The 13,771-nt window shown below is 36.7% G+C and overlaps 1 protein-coding gene across 7 annotated transcripts in view; it reads left to right on the forward strand.

Moving 5' to 3' along the window:
- Nucleotides 1-8,322, forward strand: part of SLITRK4 (SLIT and NTRK like family member 4) — a 220,030-nt gene extending 211,708 nt beyond the window's left edge. For all 7 annotated transcript variants that reach the window (XM_048959280.1, XM_048959277.1, XM_048959276.1 and 4 more), the window contains exon 2: nucleotides 722-8,322. In XM_048959280.1, the coding sequence (XP_048815237.1) occupies nucleotides 772-3,285 (2,514 nt within the window). In that variant the 5' untranslated portion in view covers nucleotides 722-771 and the 3' untranslated portion in view covers nucleotides 3,286-8,322. The remainder of the gene's footprint in view (nucleotides 1-721) is intronic.
- Nucleotides 8,323-13,771: the final 5,449 nt, after the last annotated feature.

Raw genomic sequence — 13,771 nt, forward strand, 5'->3', positions numbered from 1 at the left:
ATTTCGGGGGATGGGGCTGAACACCTTTGCATGCTTCTTCCATATCTGTGTGCTTCCATTGGTCCCCCACGGCTGATCTTCTCATTTTCTGAATAGTTCATTGTATTTCTGTGATCAATTTCCTACTTATCTATTCAAACGAGGTATGCTGAGCAACAGAAGCACGATGTGTGCATGCCTATGTATCCCTTGCGTGAATTTCACTATTGTAGTGATGATAGTTTGGATGGGTCGATGCTATAGATACCTACACTAAGTACTGGCATTGCTTTCTGTGCCTGCATCTTCATCTTTTCTATATTATGCTTTTCCAACTCAGATACTTGGGTGCGCATAATGTCAGTGTTTGTGTTTAATATCCCTGAAATGCATGGCAATGTATGAGCAGTGCAGGATCGGCGAGAGTATATATGCATAAAATTGGAATCTCCTTTGGTTATTTCACTTTGTTAGTTATGCATGTTTGTCATGTAGGGCAGATAGGAATATTTGACAGACCTTACAGTTATTTGTGTTTATCTACAGCAATTTACATTCTGTATTTGAAATTCTAGCTCTCTTGTGTTTGATTGTTGAAATCTTTCATGTTGTTCTAAATTCAGTGCTTGTAGTTTATCTATAATCCTTGGCAGGTACAGTAGCTCGGTGGAATACCGATGACTTTTTGGAACAATGACAACTGAAAAACATTTTCTCTTTTCTTTCCTTCTTTCTTCTTTAGATACTTTGTCTTTGTTCAGGAGCCTAAGGTTGCTTGCTGATCACAAGAAGATGTTTCTGTGGCTCTTTCTGGTTCTGTCATCTCCAGTTTCTTCTACAACTGCAGATGCTGATATATCTGTGGAAATTTGCAATGTTTGCTCCTGTGTGTCGGTTGAGAATGTACTCTATGTCAACTGTGAGAAGGTTGCAGTCTACAGACCAAATCAGCTTAAGCCACCATGGTCTAATTTTTACCACCTCAACTTTCAAAACAACTTGCTAATTATTCTATATCCAAATACCTTTCTTAACTTTACACACGCAGTATCCCTGCAGTTGGGTAATAATAAGCTGCAGAACATTGAGGGAGGGGCCTTTCTGGGTCTTAGTGCATTAAAACAGTTGCACTTGAACAACAATGAATTAAAGATTCTCCGAGCTGACACTTTCCTGGGCATAGAGAACTTGGAGTATCTCCAAGCTGACTACAATTTAATCAAGTTTATTGAACGGGGAGCCTTCAATAAGCTTCACAAGCTGAAAGTCCTGATCCTTAATGACAATCTGATTTCATTCCTTCCTGATAATATTTTTCGATTTGCTTCTCTCACCCATCTGGACATACGAGGGAATCGAATACAGAAGCTTCCATACATTGGAGTTCTGGAACACATTGGGCGAATTGTCGAATTGCAGCTGGAAGACAACCCCTGGAATTGTACTTGTGATTTGTTGCCTTTGAAAGCATGGCTGGAGAACATGCCCTATAATATCTATATTGGAGAAGCTATCTGTGAAACACCCAGTGACTTGTATGGAAGGCTGCTGAAAGAAACCAATAAGCAAGAGCTGTGCTCTATGGGGACAGGGAGTGATTTTGATGTACGCATTCTCCCTCCCTCTCAGCTGGAGCCTGGTTACAGCACTCCAAATGGTCACACCACTCAAACATCAGTGCACAGATTAGTCACAAAGCCACCGAAGACTACAAATCCTTCGAAGATCTCGGGGATAGTAGCAGGCAAAGCACTGTCTAATCGCAACCTCAGTCAAATTATATCCTATCAGACCAGGGTGCCTCCTTTAAGTCCTTGCCCGGTTCCCTGCGTTTGCAAAACACATCCTTCTGACTTGGGATTAAGTGTAAATTGTCAAGAAAGAAATATAGAGTCAATGGCTGAACTCCTACCAAAACCATTAAATGCCAAGAAATTGCATGTAAATGGCAATTATATTAGGGATGTGGACACTATGGATTTCGTTGAATTTGAGGGGCTGGATTTACTCCATTTAGGCAGCAATCGGATTTCGGCAATCAGAGGAGAAGTTTTCCGCAACCTTACAAATTTACGGAGATTGTATCTCAATGGCAATCAGATAGAGCGCCTGAGCCCAGAAATGTTTGCTGGCCTCCACAACCTGCAATATCTATATTTGGAATACAATGTTATCAAAGAAATCTTAGCAGGCACCTTTGACTTGATGCCAAACTTGCAGTTGCTCTACCTGAACAACAATCTTCTGCGAAGCTTGCCAGCATACATTTTTGCTGGGGCACCACTTGCCAGGCTGAATCTGAGGAACAATCATTTCATGTATTTACCTGTAAGTGGCGTTCTTGATCAGCTGAAATCCCTTACGCAAATTGATTTGGAAGGTAATCCATGGGACTGCACTTGTGATTTAGTTGCTTTGAAACTGTGGCTTGAAAAATTAAACGAAGGTATTGTGGTGAAGGAATTAAAGTGTGAAACGCCTGTACAGTTTGCTAACATTGAACTTAAGTCTCTGAAAAATGAGATCCTCTGTCCTAAACTTTTAAACAAGCCATCTGCTCTGTTCACTAGTCCTGTGCCCGCTGTCTCTTTTACAACACCACTGGGACCGGTCAGGAGTCATCCTGGTGGCCCAGTTCCTTTGTCCATCCTAATCTTAAGCATATTAGTTGTGCTTATTTTAACAGTGTTTGTTGCTTTTTGTCTTCTTGTTTTTGTGCTTCGGCGCAACAAGAAACCAACTGTAAAGCATGAAGGGATTGGAAATCAAGAATGCAGTACTATGCAACTGCAGCTAAGAAAGCACGATCACAAGTCAAACAAAAAGGACGGATTAGGCGCAGAGGCCTTCATTCCTCAAACCATTGAGCAGATGAGCAAAAGTCATACCTGTGGCTTAAAGGAGTCTGAAACGGGCTTCACGTTTGCTGATCCACCAGGGCAAAAAGTCATTCTGAGAAATATGAATGACAAGGAGAAGGATTTATTGCATGTGGATTCCAGAAAAAGACTTAGCACAATTGATGAACTGGATGAGTTATTCCCTGGGAGGGATTCCAATGTATTTATTCAAAATTTTCTCGAAAGTAAAAAAGAGTACAACAGCATAGGGGTGAGTGGCTTTGAAATACGTTACCCAGAGAAACAGCAAGACAAAAAAAACAAGAAATCTCTAATAGGTGGTAATCATAGTAAAATTGTAGTAGAACAAAGGAAAAGTGAATATTTTGAACTAAAAGCTAAACTTCAAGGTTCACCTGACTACCTACAAGTCCTTGAAGAACAAACAGCTTTGAATAAAATATAGGTCATGCAATCTAATTGCCTACAGAGGACATTTATTTAATGATGAAAGTGCCTTTTGTTGACTTCTAACTTCCAAATACTATATTATATCGGTAGGCATAGAGGCAGGTGTATCCGAGGGTGTCTGATTAACTGTAGCTGCATATGATTTGTCAATTAGAGGAGAATTTCCTTAGTAGATTTTACTACATAAAGCTCATGCCCTGTGGAATCCTGTAGGGATACTGCAAACTCTATTGCCAAAGGGATGCTTTATACACGTTACACTGAATTTAACCTCAAGAGGCATATATGTTTTGTACCTTAAATGCAAAACCATCGTCTCCTTGTGATTTGTTAGAGCAAACACAAGAAACTTGGTACTGGTGTTCATACCTCAGCTGGGTCCTTCATCCTGCACGTGGATTTAAGTTGGTGGAACTGGAGTAATCCTTTTGTGGTGTTGTAATGGCACTGTTTAAAGATTATCTGAAAAGTAACAAGCATGCAAAGAGAGAACATTCGATAGTATGTGTAAATTGGTTACATTTATGGCCTGCATCTTGAAACCACTGGAATTATAATGTTAAATTGTGCAAATATTTGTTTAAAATATACCATGAATTACATACCTGTGAAATAAATTTGACCACTTGAAGCATACATGTCTATACATAACATTAAAAAAAAAAAAAAGGAAAGAAAACAGTTCAACTTGACTTCTGCGATATTTGTGGCATCTGAAGAAAATATTTGCTGTTTATGCAGAACCTGTTGTAAGACTCATCTCCAATTAAACCTAGAGTTCCTTCTCAGTTATGTGAAAAACTTGCAACCCTAACAGGTTGTCTGAAATTGTCAAAGTGCTTACTGTGTGAGCGTAGCAGAAATTATTTTTGTAACATAATTCATATTTATGAAATACTTTGTATACTAAATAGGAAAATATGTACTCCTTAATATGTATTTAATATGCCTGACTTGTTTTCCTGATCGCAATGCATTAATCATTCGATATAAATAAAAGCAGAACAATATACCAAACTGAAACCGGGGGATGTAATGTATAGAGTAATCCGGAATTAAGTGATCAGGTATCATAATAATAAAATTGTTCTGTACTATTCTTGTGAAATTAGCATATTATCTTATTTCAGATTTGGTACCAATGGTGCATTTTGAAATAGATTCATTAGTTTTTTAGTATTGTGTCTCAGGCAATTATTTTGCCACTGGTTGTCTTGCTTTTCAGGGTTTTACAGCTTAATCTGAGTAGTTTTCACTACATGTATTTACAGGAATTCATGATAAAGGTAATATTTCCATTGTATATGCATACATTTTCTGTTCTTACCTGTCTGGCTTCTGTCAGTTGGAAAAAAAAAAAAAAAAAAAGATCAGAAGAGTAAACAATATAGCAAATCACTTCTATTTAAAAACACAGTGTAAAATAAATATAGTGGTCTAAGCTCAGAGTATTGTGTATCTCATATCCAGAGAGTAAAACTTGCTTTTGTGAAAGCTGAATGTGAATAGCTAGGAAGAAAGAGTATTCAGGAGAATGGAAAATCCCCACTTATCTCACTAGTAGATGGTACCTTGAGATAAGAGTTGAGATATATTGCTGAAGCATCGTACAGAAAATCTGCACTGTGAGATTAACAAAAGTTCCTTGACATGAACAGGAATTTTTCCATTCATTTCAAAGAGCTTTGGATTAGGCCCTCTATCTCCTTTGCTTCCAGAACTCTTTTTTTTTTTTTTCTTTTTAAATCCTTGTCCACATTTTATAATCAATACATAAATCAATCAAGATTACAAGAATGTAAATACTAATCTTTGTCATGAATGTGAAAGGAGCAAATATTACAGCAAGACCCAACAGTACCACTGTGGAAAAGGCTATGTCAGCTCTTTCTGTTAGAAACTGCTAATTTCAGGGCTTTATGACACTGCTGTAAAATTTTTATTCCGGAATGATACTTGGCAAACAGCCTGCAGTATATTTTTACAAAGATTCCAAAAAAATGAGAAAAAAAAAAAGAAGAAAAATTCCCACATGGCTTCTTTATTCCAGAGAAAGCAAAACAAAAAGGCATTCTACTTTCAGGCTTTCGTTTCTGCTCTTGTAACTTAGAAAGAGGGTTATTTTATTATTTTATCCATGGTATGAAGTATTTAAATGACTGCAGATAATAAAATGATAACAGATTAATGAATGGCTGGATTTCTTTCAAAAAGATGCTGCTGTCCATGCACAATAATTTACTTCTTTCAAGCTGTCACAGGGATTTTCAGGAGATACTATGCACATTGCACTTCTGGCATAAAAAGTTCTTGGCCATTAACACAATACATGGCCAACACTTGAAGGAGAACATTTGAGCTCATTGCGTTGAGATTCTGTGGATCAAGGAGTTGGTAAAGACGCATTGCCTTGAAAGACCATAATGGCTCCATTGGCAGGCTGAGGATAAAGTATCCTGGGACTGCTCTGCGCAGCGCTGGGCGCCTTGGAGGATGTGTCATTGTTCACAGGGATTTGGCAAAGCATGAGGCTTCTGACATGCTTCAGGGCATTGTCAGAGGTTGTAGTGTCCTGTACTCTTTTGTTGAATCAGATGTCAAAAATATGAAAAGTAGCAAATTCACTAGTACTCTGAAATGATGTAAACCTGATACATTTACAGTGAGCATGGCCCTGAGTTAAAAGAACACTTAACAAATTCCTAGGATAAATAAATTAAATTAATGTTTCCTCTCTCGTTCTCTCTCTCTCTCTCTCTCTCTCTCTTTTTTTTTTTTCCTACCTATGATCTTGCTTTCACTAAGGCAGGAAGAACTGAGCCATTATGCTGTACCATTACATTGGGTCAGATTTTCCTACCCTTTGAGGTCCCAATCTGGTAAAGCCTTTAAACAAATTAAATCATGTATGGAGTTGTTATTCTTGAGCTAATAATGTAGCACCTGCCCAAGAGTGGGGCTTGGTTAGGTGGAATTGTGTTGTTGACTTCTAAGAGAGCAGGTGCAGAAGTGTTGTGTATAATGCGTAGATCCCTGCTGTCTAACTAACTACAAGCTGGTGGTTGCTCTTCATCCTCAAGTTGTCCATTGACCATTCTGGGATTATGCAACTGAATGTGGGTTCACCAGCATAAAGATTGCACAATCTGGACCTTCCTGTTGAAATTCTCCATGGTTGTTTTACATTTGTGGTGCAATACGTAGGTATAATACTGTGAGTAAAGAATGCAGAAGTTGGCAAAACACTATTTCTGTGACACTGTTACTTTGAATGACAACTTTATTATCAGTTTATTTCCTCCATGTTTTCAAACAGTGTATGCGTCTGTACAGCAGTTTTAGTGTAACATCCATTCAAATCTACAGTGAGTCGTTCTGGGAAAGTGGCTCTTTGGATGTGGCTTAACAGATGTTTGTTATATTGGTTTGAGTGGCCATGATTGTAAAATGGCTGTTAAGACCCATAGACATCAACTAAATCTATGGTGGTGTTAACATAACCTGTTGTGTTCATTGTATTATAAAGAAGTTTACATTTTTAAACAAAATCAATAAAGTGTGATCATTTCCTTGAAAAAAAAATTGTGCAATTTTATCAGAAAGCAACTATAATGGTACAAGAGTGTGAGGCCGTTTTGTGAGTTATATTTTGCATTTAGTGTTCACGATTGACAGCGATATAGAAGTCTATATAATAACATCTTTTTAAAAATGATTTTTATTTGAAAAAAGCCATAATGACATTATAAATTATAAAAGGCATGGCCTCTTGAAATAATGTTAAGAAATGTGTCAGAATCAACAGAACCCATTCAGAACTTGATGGTAGTATAATGTCTATTATATCTTTTGCATGATTTGTATATTGATATTGTATGAAATGAACACAGTGAGGGGTTTTTTTTTGTTGTTTTTGTTTTGCTTTTGTTGTTGTTGGGTATTTTTGTTTGCTTGTTTTGTGGGATTTCTTTACTGGTTGCATCCAAAGAGTTGGGTAGGAAATATCAAAAGAATGTATTTATAATCACTCTATTTTCAAATAAAATAATAAAAAAAGAAACATATTGGTTTTATCCTGCTTCAGTCATTATTATCCTAGATTAGTTAATAATACCTTATAAAATCTAGTCCAATGTGAAACAGAAAACTGTAGGCTATGACTTTTGCTTGCTTTCCACAATGTCGAAACATCAGCCAGCATTTACGTAGAATTTTTATGAAATATTAATAAAATTGTTTGGTACCAAAGTGGTGTTTCTGAAACTAGACTTTGTTACATGCCTGTAATATTCTCTTTCAAAACATTTGTATATTGGAGAATCTATCATGTAGTTTAACATACACATTTTCTAACTACTTTGGATAGTTTGTGTTTTTTTTTTCTCTTGTCTTAATCAAATCCTGGTTGCTTTTGTAGTATGTATAGAACCTTAGAAAACAGCTGTTTGCTTTAGTAACATGAGCAGTATTTATTTTTTGTTTGGGTTCTGAGATCTTCAACACGGAAATGCTCAGAGAGACAATCTCATAATGCCTTGATTCTGCACCTTTCTCATTAACCATTTTGAATAAAAGGAAGAAAATTTATTTATCTTAAATTCTTTACCTATAAGAAAAAAAAAACCAAAAAACAACTATCTGTATACTATTTAAATTGGCTAGGTTATTTTTTTTTTCAATAAAATCTGAAAATCCATCTTCTGGCAGTTTAGCTTCCAAATTTTGATTTTATAGTAAAAATGTTTATCAAAGTCTGGTAAAAAACTTAGTGGGAGGGGAGAATATGTTTCTAATTACGCTTTACTCATCCTTATGTGTTCTGATTGGTGTTGTGTTGAAAACTAACAGTAGGAATGTTAATACTCAGGGAAAAGCTCATCTCAGAAGTGCACTCTGTAAACATATATTAGTATGTAAGCATGACATATATTAGTATGTAAGCATGGAAATAGAAATCAGACTAACTCAGCAATCTTCAGTGGAATCAAATCAGCTTTACTCTGCTGAAGACTAAAGCGGAACTTTACCGTACTATGTGAGGAGCTGATCCTTATGGCAATGGAATAAAAAAAGCAAACTATACTGTTTTGTTGGGTTTTTTTTACTTGAAAGAAAATGCAGTCTTACTTTTTAATCATGTGTGATACAGCTGTTCTTAATTTCAGATAACAGTGGGACAGAATATAGAGTAAGTGCAGTTCCGTGCCCGTTTGATGTCAGAGGAACTCTATTGATTTAAGAGCTGTGGGCATTCTGTTGTTGTAGTATGGATACAAAACTATTAAAATATGCTATTTTAATACAAAGACTTGGAATACAGACTAGATAAAATAAATACGCTATCTTAATAATGCAAGTTATCTACTAATACAAGTTATTCCCTAAGGTGGAATGCTCCCTGCTCCTCTCACTCAGTAAATAGAATATACTTGGAAGTATCTGTACTTTACTTTTCATTTTATTCATGGTCATTGGTAATACTTGATGTAATTCTTTAATTTCCTGAAAACAGGACATTTTGAGCAGACTGTTATTTCTAAAATACCAATAATTAGTCCCAGACTGATGCTCTACTATATTGATTTTTCTTTGTCTTGCTTACAACAATTGTCTTACAACAATTGCAGAATTGTTGTAGTCTTTTCACACTAACTCGTTTCTTAAAACCACAAATAACAACCAGGACCAAAGAAACAGAACCTATCTGGTGCTTATGCTAAATTTTATGTATGTGTGTGTGTATGTGAGTGTATATATATGCATTTGTGTGCATGCACAAAGATTTAAAGTGTTTCTATGAGTCCTTTTGGGCTTTGTTTAATCAGCAACCAAAATGTAATCTTTGTATCTTTATCTTTAATCGTAATAGCAATTTTGCATATGTGCAATAACAAGTTGTTCTCAGTCTGTTTCCCTTACCTATAAGCATTTCATTTCTTGATCTAATTCAATGTCATTTCATAAAGTCATTAAATCGTAAAGGTTGGAAATGACCACTAAGATCATCTAGTCCAATTCTTGGCTCATCAGCACCATGCCCACATTTCCTAGACATGTGTGTCCTGTGACCAGCTGGGTTGTCCTTTCCATTCATGCTCAACTTCATCTTCCCCAGTCTTCTACAGCAAAATGTTTGTCTGAAGTCTTAAATAACTGTTTCCAAAGAGACAGAGAAATAGAATTTGTCAAAATGTTAAAAATAAAATAAAAATAAAATCAGTAACAATGAAAAAGCAAACTGTAGGAGTCTTTCCTGGATGGTTTCTGAGTCACATCGAATGATATGTGATCCAGAACATGCAATCTTCAGAACATCAGGCGATACATGATCCAGAGAGGAATAGGAAATGGCTTAAGCTTCTGGTAGGGAGATTCTGAAGCTGGACAGTCATAGCTTTTCATGGCTGTAAGCTGTGCAGTGTCGAGGAGATGGGATTCAGTCAACTGAATCCTGGCAGTCTTTGTGAGTTAAATCTTGCAGACATCTGTGAGATCTGCAAGCCACCAAAGAAAGGTTTTGGTGTTACCATTCACTGTCCTGCCTTGGATAGGTTACTCAGATTGAAATGGTGAGGCTTTTACGCTAGCTATGGATATTTTTGTGTGTAAGGGATTGTTTTGTAGGCAGTATACTCCATGCCTGTTTGTTGAATTTATTATTATTATTTTTTTTTTTTTTTTGAGACTTTCTTCATGAGATATATTGGTGCTTTTATCTGAATATGAGCCACTAAGCAGTAAGTACATCTCAAAGAACAGAGTCACAAAGGGTAGAGTGTTTTGACAGATTTTGACTTCTTCACTGCAGGAAACTGCAGGAAACAATGTACCTTACAGCAGATTTCCTTGCTCCCCGGCAGGATTTTGGAGACTCTGTGAGCCCTTCTCAGTGAGACATTCTTCTCATCTGCACACCATAAATAAGATGCCAGATTACCAGTCTGGTGTATGTACTGCTTGTGTTTGTTTGTACCCAAAAATAACGCATGAGGAGAGAAGTGGGAGAATAATCCATTTCTAATATATTTTTTTTTCTGAAAAGGGAAATGGAATGAATTTAAATTTGTTTCACTGTTGAACAAAAAAAAACAACCAACCCCAATCTATTTTAAAGAATGGTCAGCTGGGTAATGTCTGTATTTATATTTTAGTGAAAAGGATGGAAAGCCCATAGTTTGTGTCATATTTTTAGCATGCAGCTTTTCAACTTGTTCCACTGTTGGCTTTGTATATGCCTTAGGAGGCAAGGAACTCATGTGCAGCTCAGGGCACAATTTATCTGCTAAGATGCATCCTAACTGTCTTGCTGCCTTTTGTGCGGTAGAAACTAAACGCAGGGTTCTGAATGCTCCCCTGTTTGCTTCAATGGGTATTAGATCAGGACTGGTCTTAAGCTCCTGGTTTGCAGCCAGAGGTGTGTCTGCAATTTGGTGACATAAACAACAATACTGCAGACGTCACACAAAGAGTGATGCCTTTGGATGGAATTAGTACTGAAATAATTGGAGTTCCTATATTTTCTCTCTTTAATGCTGCTGTGTGGTTGCCCTGCTTTATCCTATGAAGATCCTTACTTTTGCGATCAGTTCAATGTATCAGTACATTTTCAAATGCAATCAGGAGATGGTGTCTAAATGTCCAGAAAAAAAACCTTTTGCCTTTAATTCCCATGGTTTTCTAAGATGTAAATAAAGAGAAGCTGCATCATGAGTATCCTACAGTTAAGATTTCTTTTTTTTTTTTAATTCAGAGCAGAAGATTTTTTCCTTAACTAAGTGGTTTTATCTTTTAAGTATATTTTGGACTGCAGCTGTTGGAGCTATGCCATGAACATGATTTTGTGATTTTGTTAAAAATAGTAATGTACACAGTCAGCAACTAGCAGAAATAATGACCAACAGGAACAGCAGTGTGACACATTCTCTGTGTGGCTTTGTCGAGTAATTTATACCCTTCACCACTTCAGCATGCAACAAAAGGATTACATATTTTAAAACGTGTTGGTAAGGATTTCCTTACATTTGTAATATGCTTTCAAAATGAAAGCAACATGCAAATGATGACTATTATCAACATACAATCCATTTCAAAAGGGGACTACCACTGCACTGTATATAGTACTCTATTGTTCAGGTTGAGGAATATAACTGAAAATGAATAAGCTGGATTTTCCTTTCTGTATACATTTCTCCTTCAGCGGTTGAATAGAGTTGTTTTCTCTATACAGAGCAATACAGCTCTCAGCTATACGCAAGAAAACATAGAAGCTGAAAAAAGATAAGCAAATATATTCCCTCCAAAGAGAGTATTTGCTTTATATAAATAAAATCTTTTTTTTTTTTTTTTTTTTAGCCTAATAATATGTGATTGAAACCTGTGGTAGTTCCAGCTTACGCTGGCCAGCTGTGGGGCTGAGGTGTTGAACTGGAGTCAGCTCCTACTTCTTTTATTCACACAGATATTTCCTTTGACATTAGACATGCATGAGGTCAATGTTCCGTAAGTTGCTCAGGGCCACATGGGCTTGAATGAACCAATGTGTATCTGTATCTACTTATGCAGGTATTTATCAGAAGATGTACCCAGGGGCAACAGAAGCATGGAGATGAATTTTGCTGATGTGTCATCTTTGGTACCCCCCTGCAGCAGACTTCTGTTGCATGGCCCATCATGTACAAGGCCCGGGCAAGGAACAATAAAGAGAATGTCCAGCCCAGTGATCAGAGCTCAGTAAATCCATTGTACTGACATTGCAGGGAAGTAAAGTAAGCCGGACTAGAAGACATGAAGTGTGGGACCAGTCTAGAAAAGCTTTATTGTTCATATGAGGTGTTCTCTACAGTACAGCTAGAGCAGATCCTTTGTCTAATTTCTGTGTGTGTATCCTTTTTCCCTCTGTGTAAATAGCATGCAGTAAAACTTGCATTAATTATGCCTAATGACTCTCTAAAGTACCAACCATAATACATGTGCATGTGCAAAATTATCATTTCCATGCGTTGTTGGTAATTATTACTGACAGTGGACTGGGACAATCATTTTTTATCCCAAAGCCGATTGTGGTGGCCAGACCAATTCTCTTGCCTGATAATTGCTTATACTTCTGTTATTCAGAACATGAATGAATGATTCTCAAAATGCTCTGTTTTTCATCAACAAAGAAAGGTTTTCTCCTGTTTTAATCTTATTCCTTTGTGCAGCAGAAATTCCTTTAGTCCATTTCCAATCCATAAAGAACAATGAAAAATCCTCTACTGGAAAACACCAATTTGTGTAGTGCACTGAAGATGGCACTGTAGTAACAACTTCACACTGTGAATGATAAGGTATACTTATGTTTGCTGCTGAGAATTTGTGATTTTTTATTTATTTAGCTCAGCTAACATAAAGCCAAAGGTCAGATTAATGGAGCATCACCTGACGCTGTTGTAATTAAGGCTGGAGAAGTGTTTCCTTTACTTGGATTTATCTGCAAGGAGATTTTGACCCAGCCCATGCTGGTGGAATAGTTTATAATTCTCTGCGTAGAAAGGTTCTTTAATTACAAAGAAACTGGAAATGTAACAAAGAAGATCCTAGCTGTTAGGTTGTCACTTTTACACATCTGTAAACCTTGGGGGCTGTGTTAAGTCAACAGATCCCTAAAGACATGGCAGACCCCAAGGCAGGGCCTCAAGCTTATTGGTTTCATTATGTAAACCTTCAAAAAATCAGTTTCTTGTAGAGTTTGGAGGGTTTTATTCATGTGAAACAGCATCTTGAAGTTAAATATATAAACAAGCACATACATACAAAGAGTGGTAGCAATAGGGAAGAGTCACAATTTGGTTACTGACGATTTGTAGTAAAAATAAAGAAAATCAAACAGATTTAAGCTGACAGTTCTATAAGTTTACAGTAATCTCTTTATCCATTTCTTTATCCACCCCTATTAAATCTTTCAATCAGGCCAGGTGGGAGTTTTGGTTTGTTTTGAAGTGTGTAAGTAATTGGCCCCCTGTGCAGCAATTATTTCCTCACCGCTATGTCCATCATTCGTACCTAAATGATTCTGAAGGGGATCAAAAATGGAAACTTTTTTCTTAGGATTTCAAGCTTTTTTCTTAGGATTTCAAGCTAGTGGGACTGTTCGTGTGAACTACCACCACAGGGCTTCATTTATTTACGTATTCATTCATTTATTCACTTGTTTATTTATTTAGTATTGAGGGATTTATTTATTTATTTATTTATTTTTGCTTATTTAATGTTGAAGAAATGCAGGGTCCAAAAATTTCCATGATAGACAGCAGTTCCTCCAAATGACCTAATAATCTCTATCAGCAAGTTTAAAGTTCAAAGCCTTCAGAATATGGTGATTAGGCGCTGGGCTGCAGGAAGAGAAATGACTCTCTGATTGGTGTTTGACTTTTTTGTCTGTATCAGGAATGATAAAAAGCCAGCCAGATGCTGCATGTTTTCCTAAAGACACAAATGTGCAC

Source organism: Lagopus muta, chromosome 13 (assembly GCF_023343835.1).
Source record: "Lagopus muta isolate bLagMut1 chromosome 13, bLagMut1 primary, whole genome shotgun sequence".
Taxonomy (NCBI): Eukaryota; Metazoa; Chordata; class Aves; order Galliformes; family Phasianidae; genus Lagopus; species Lagopus muta.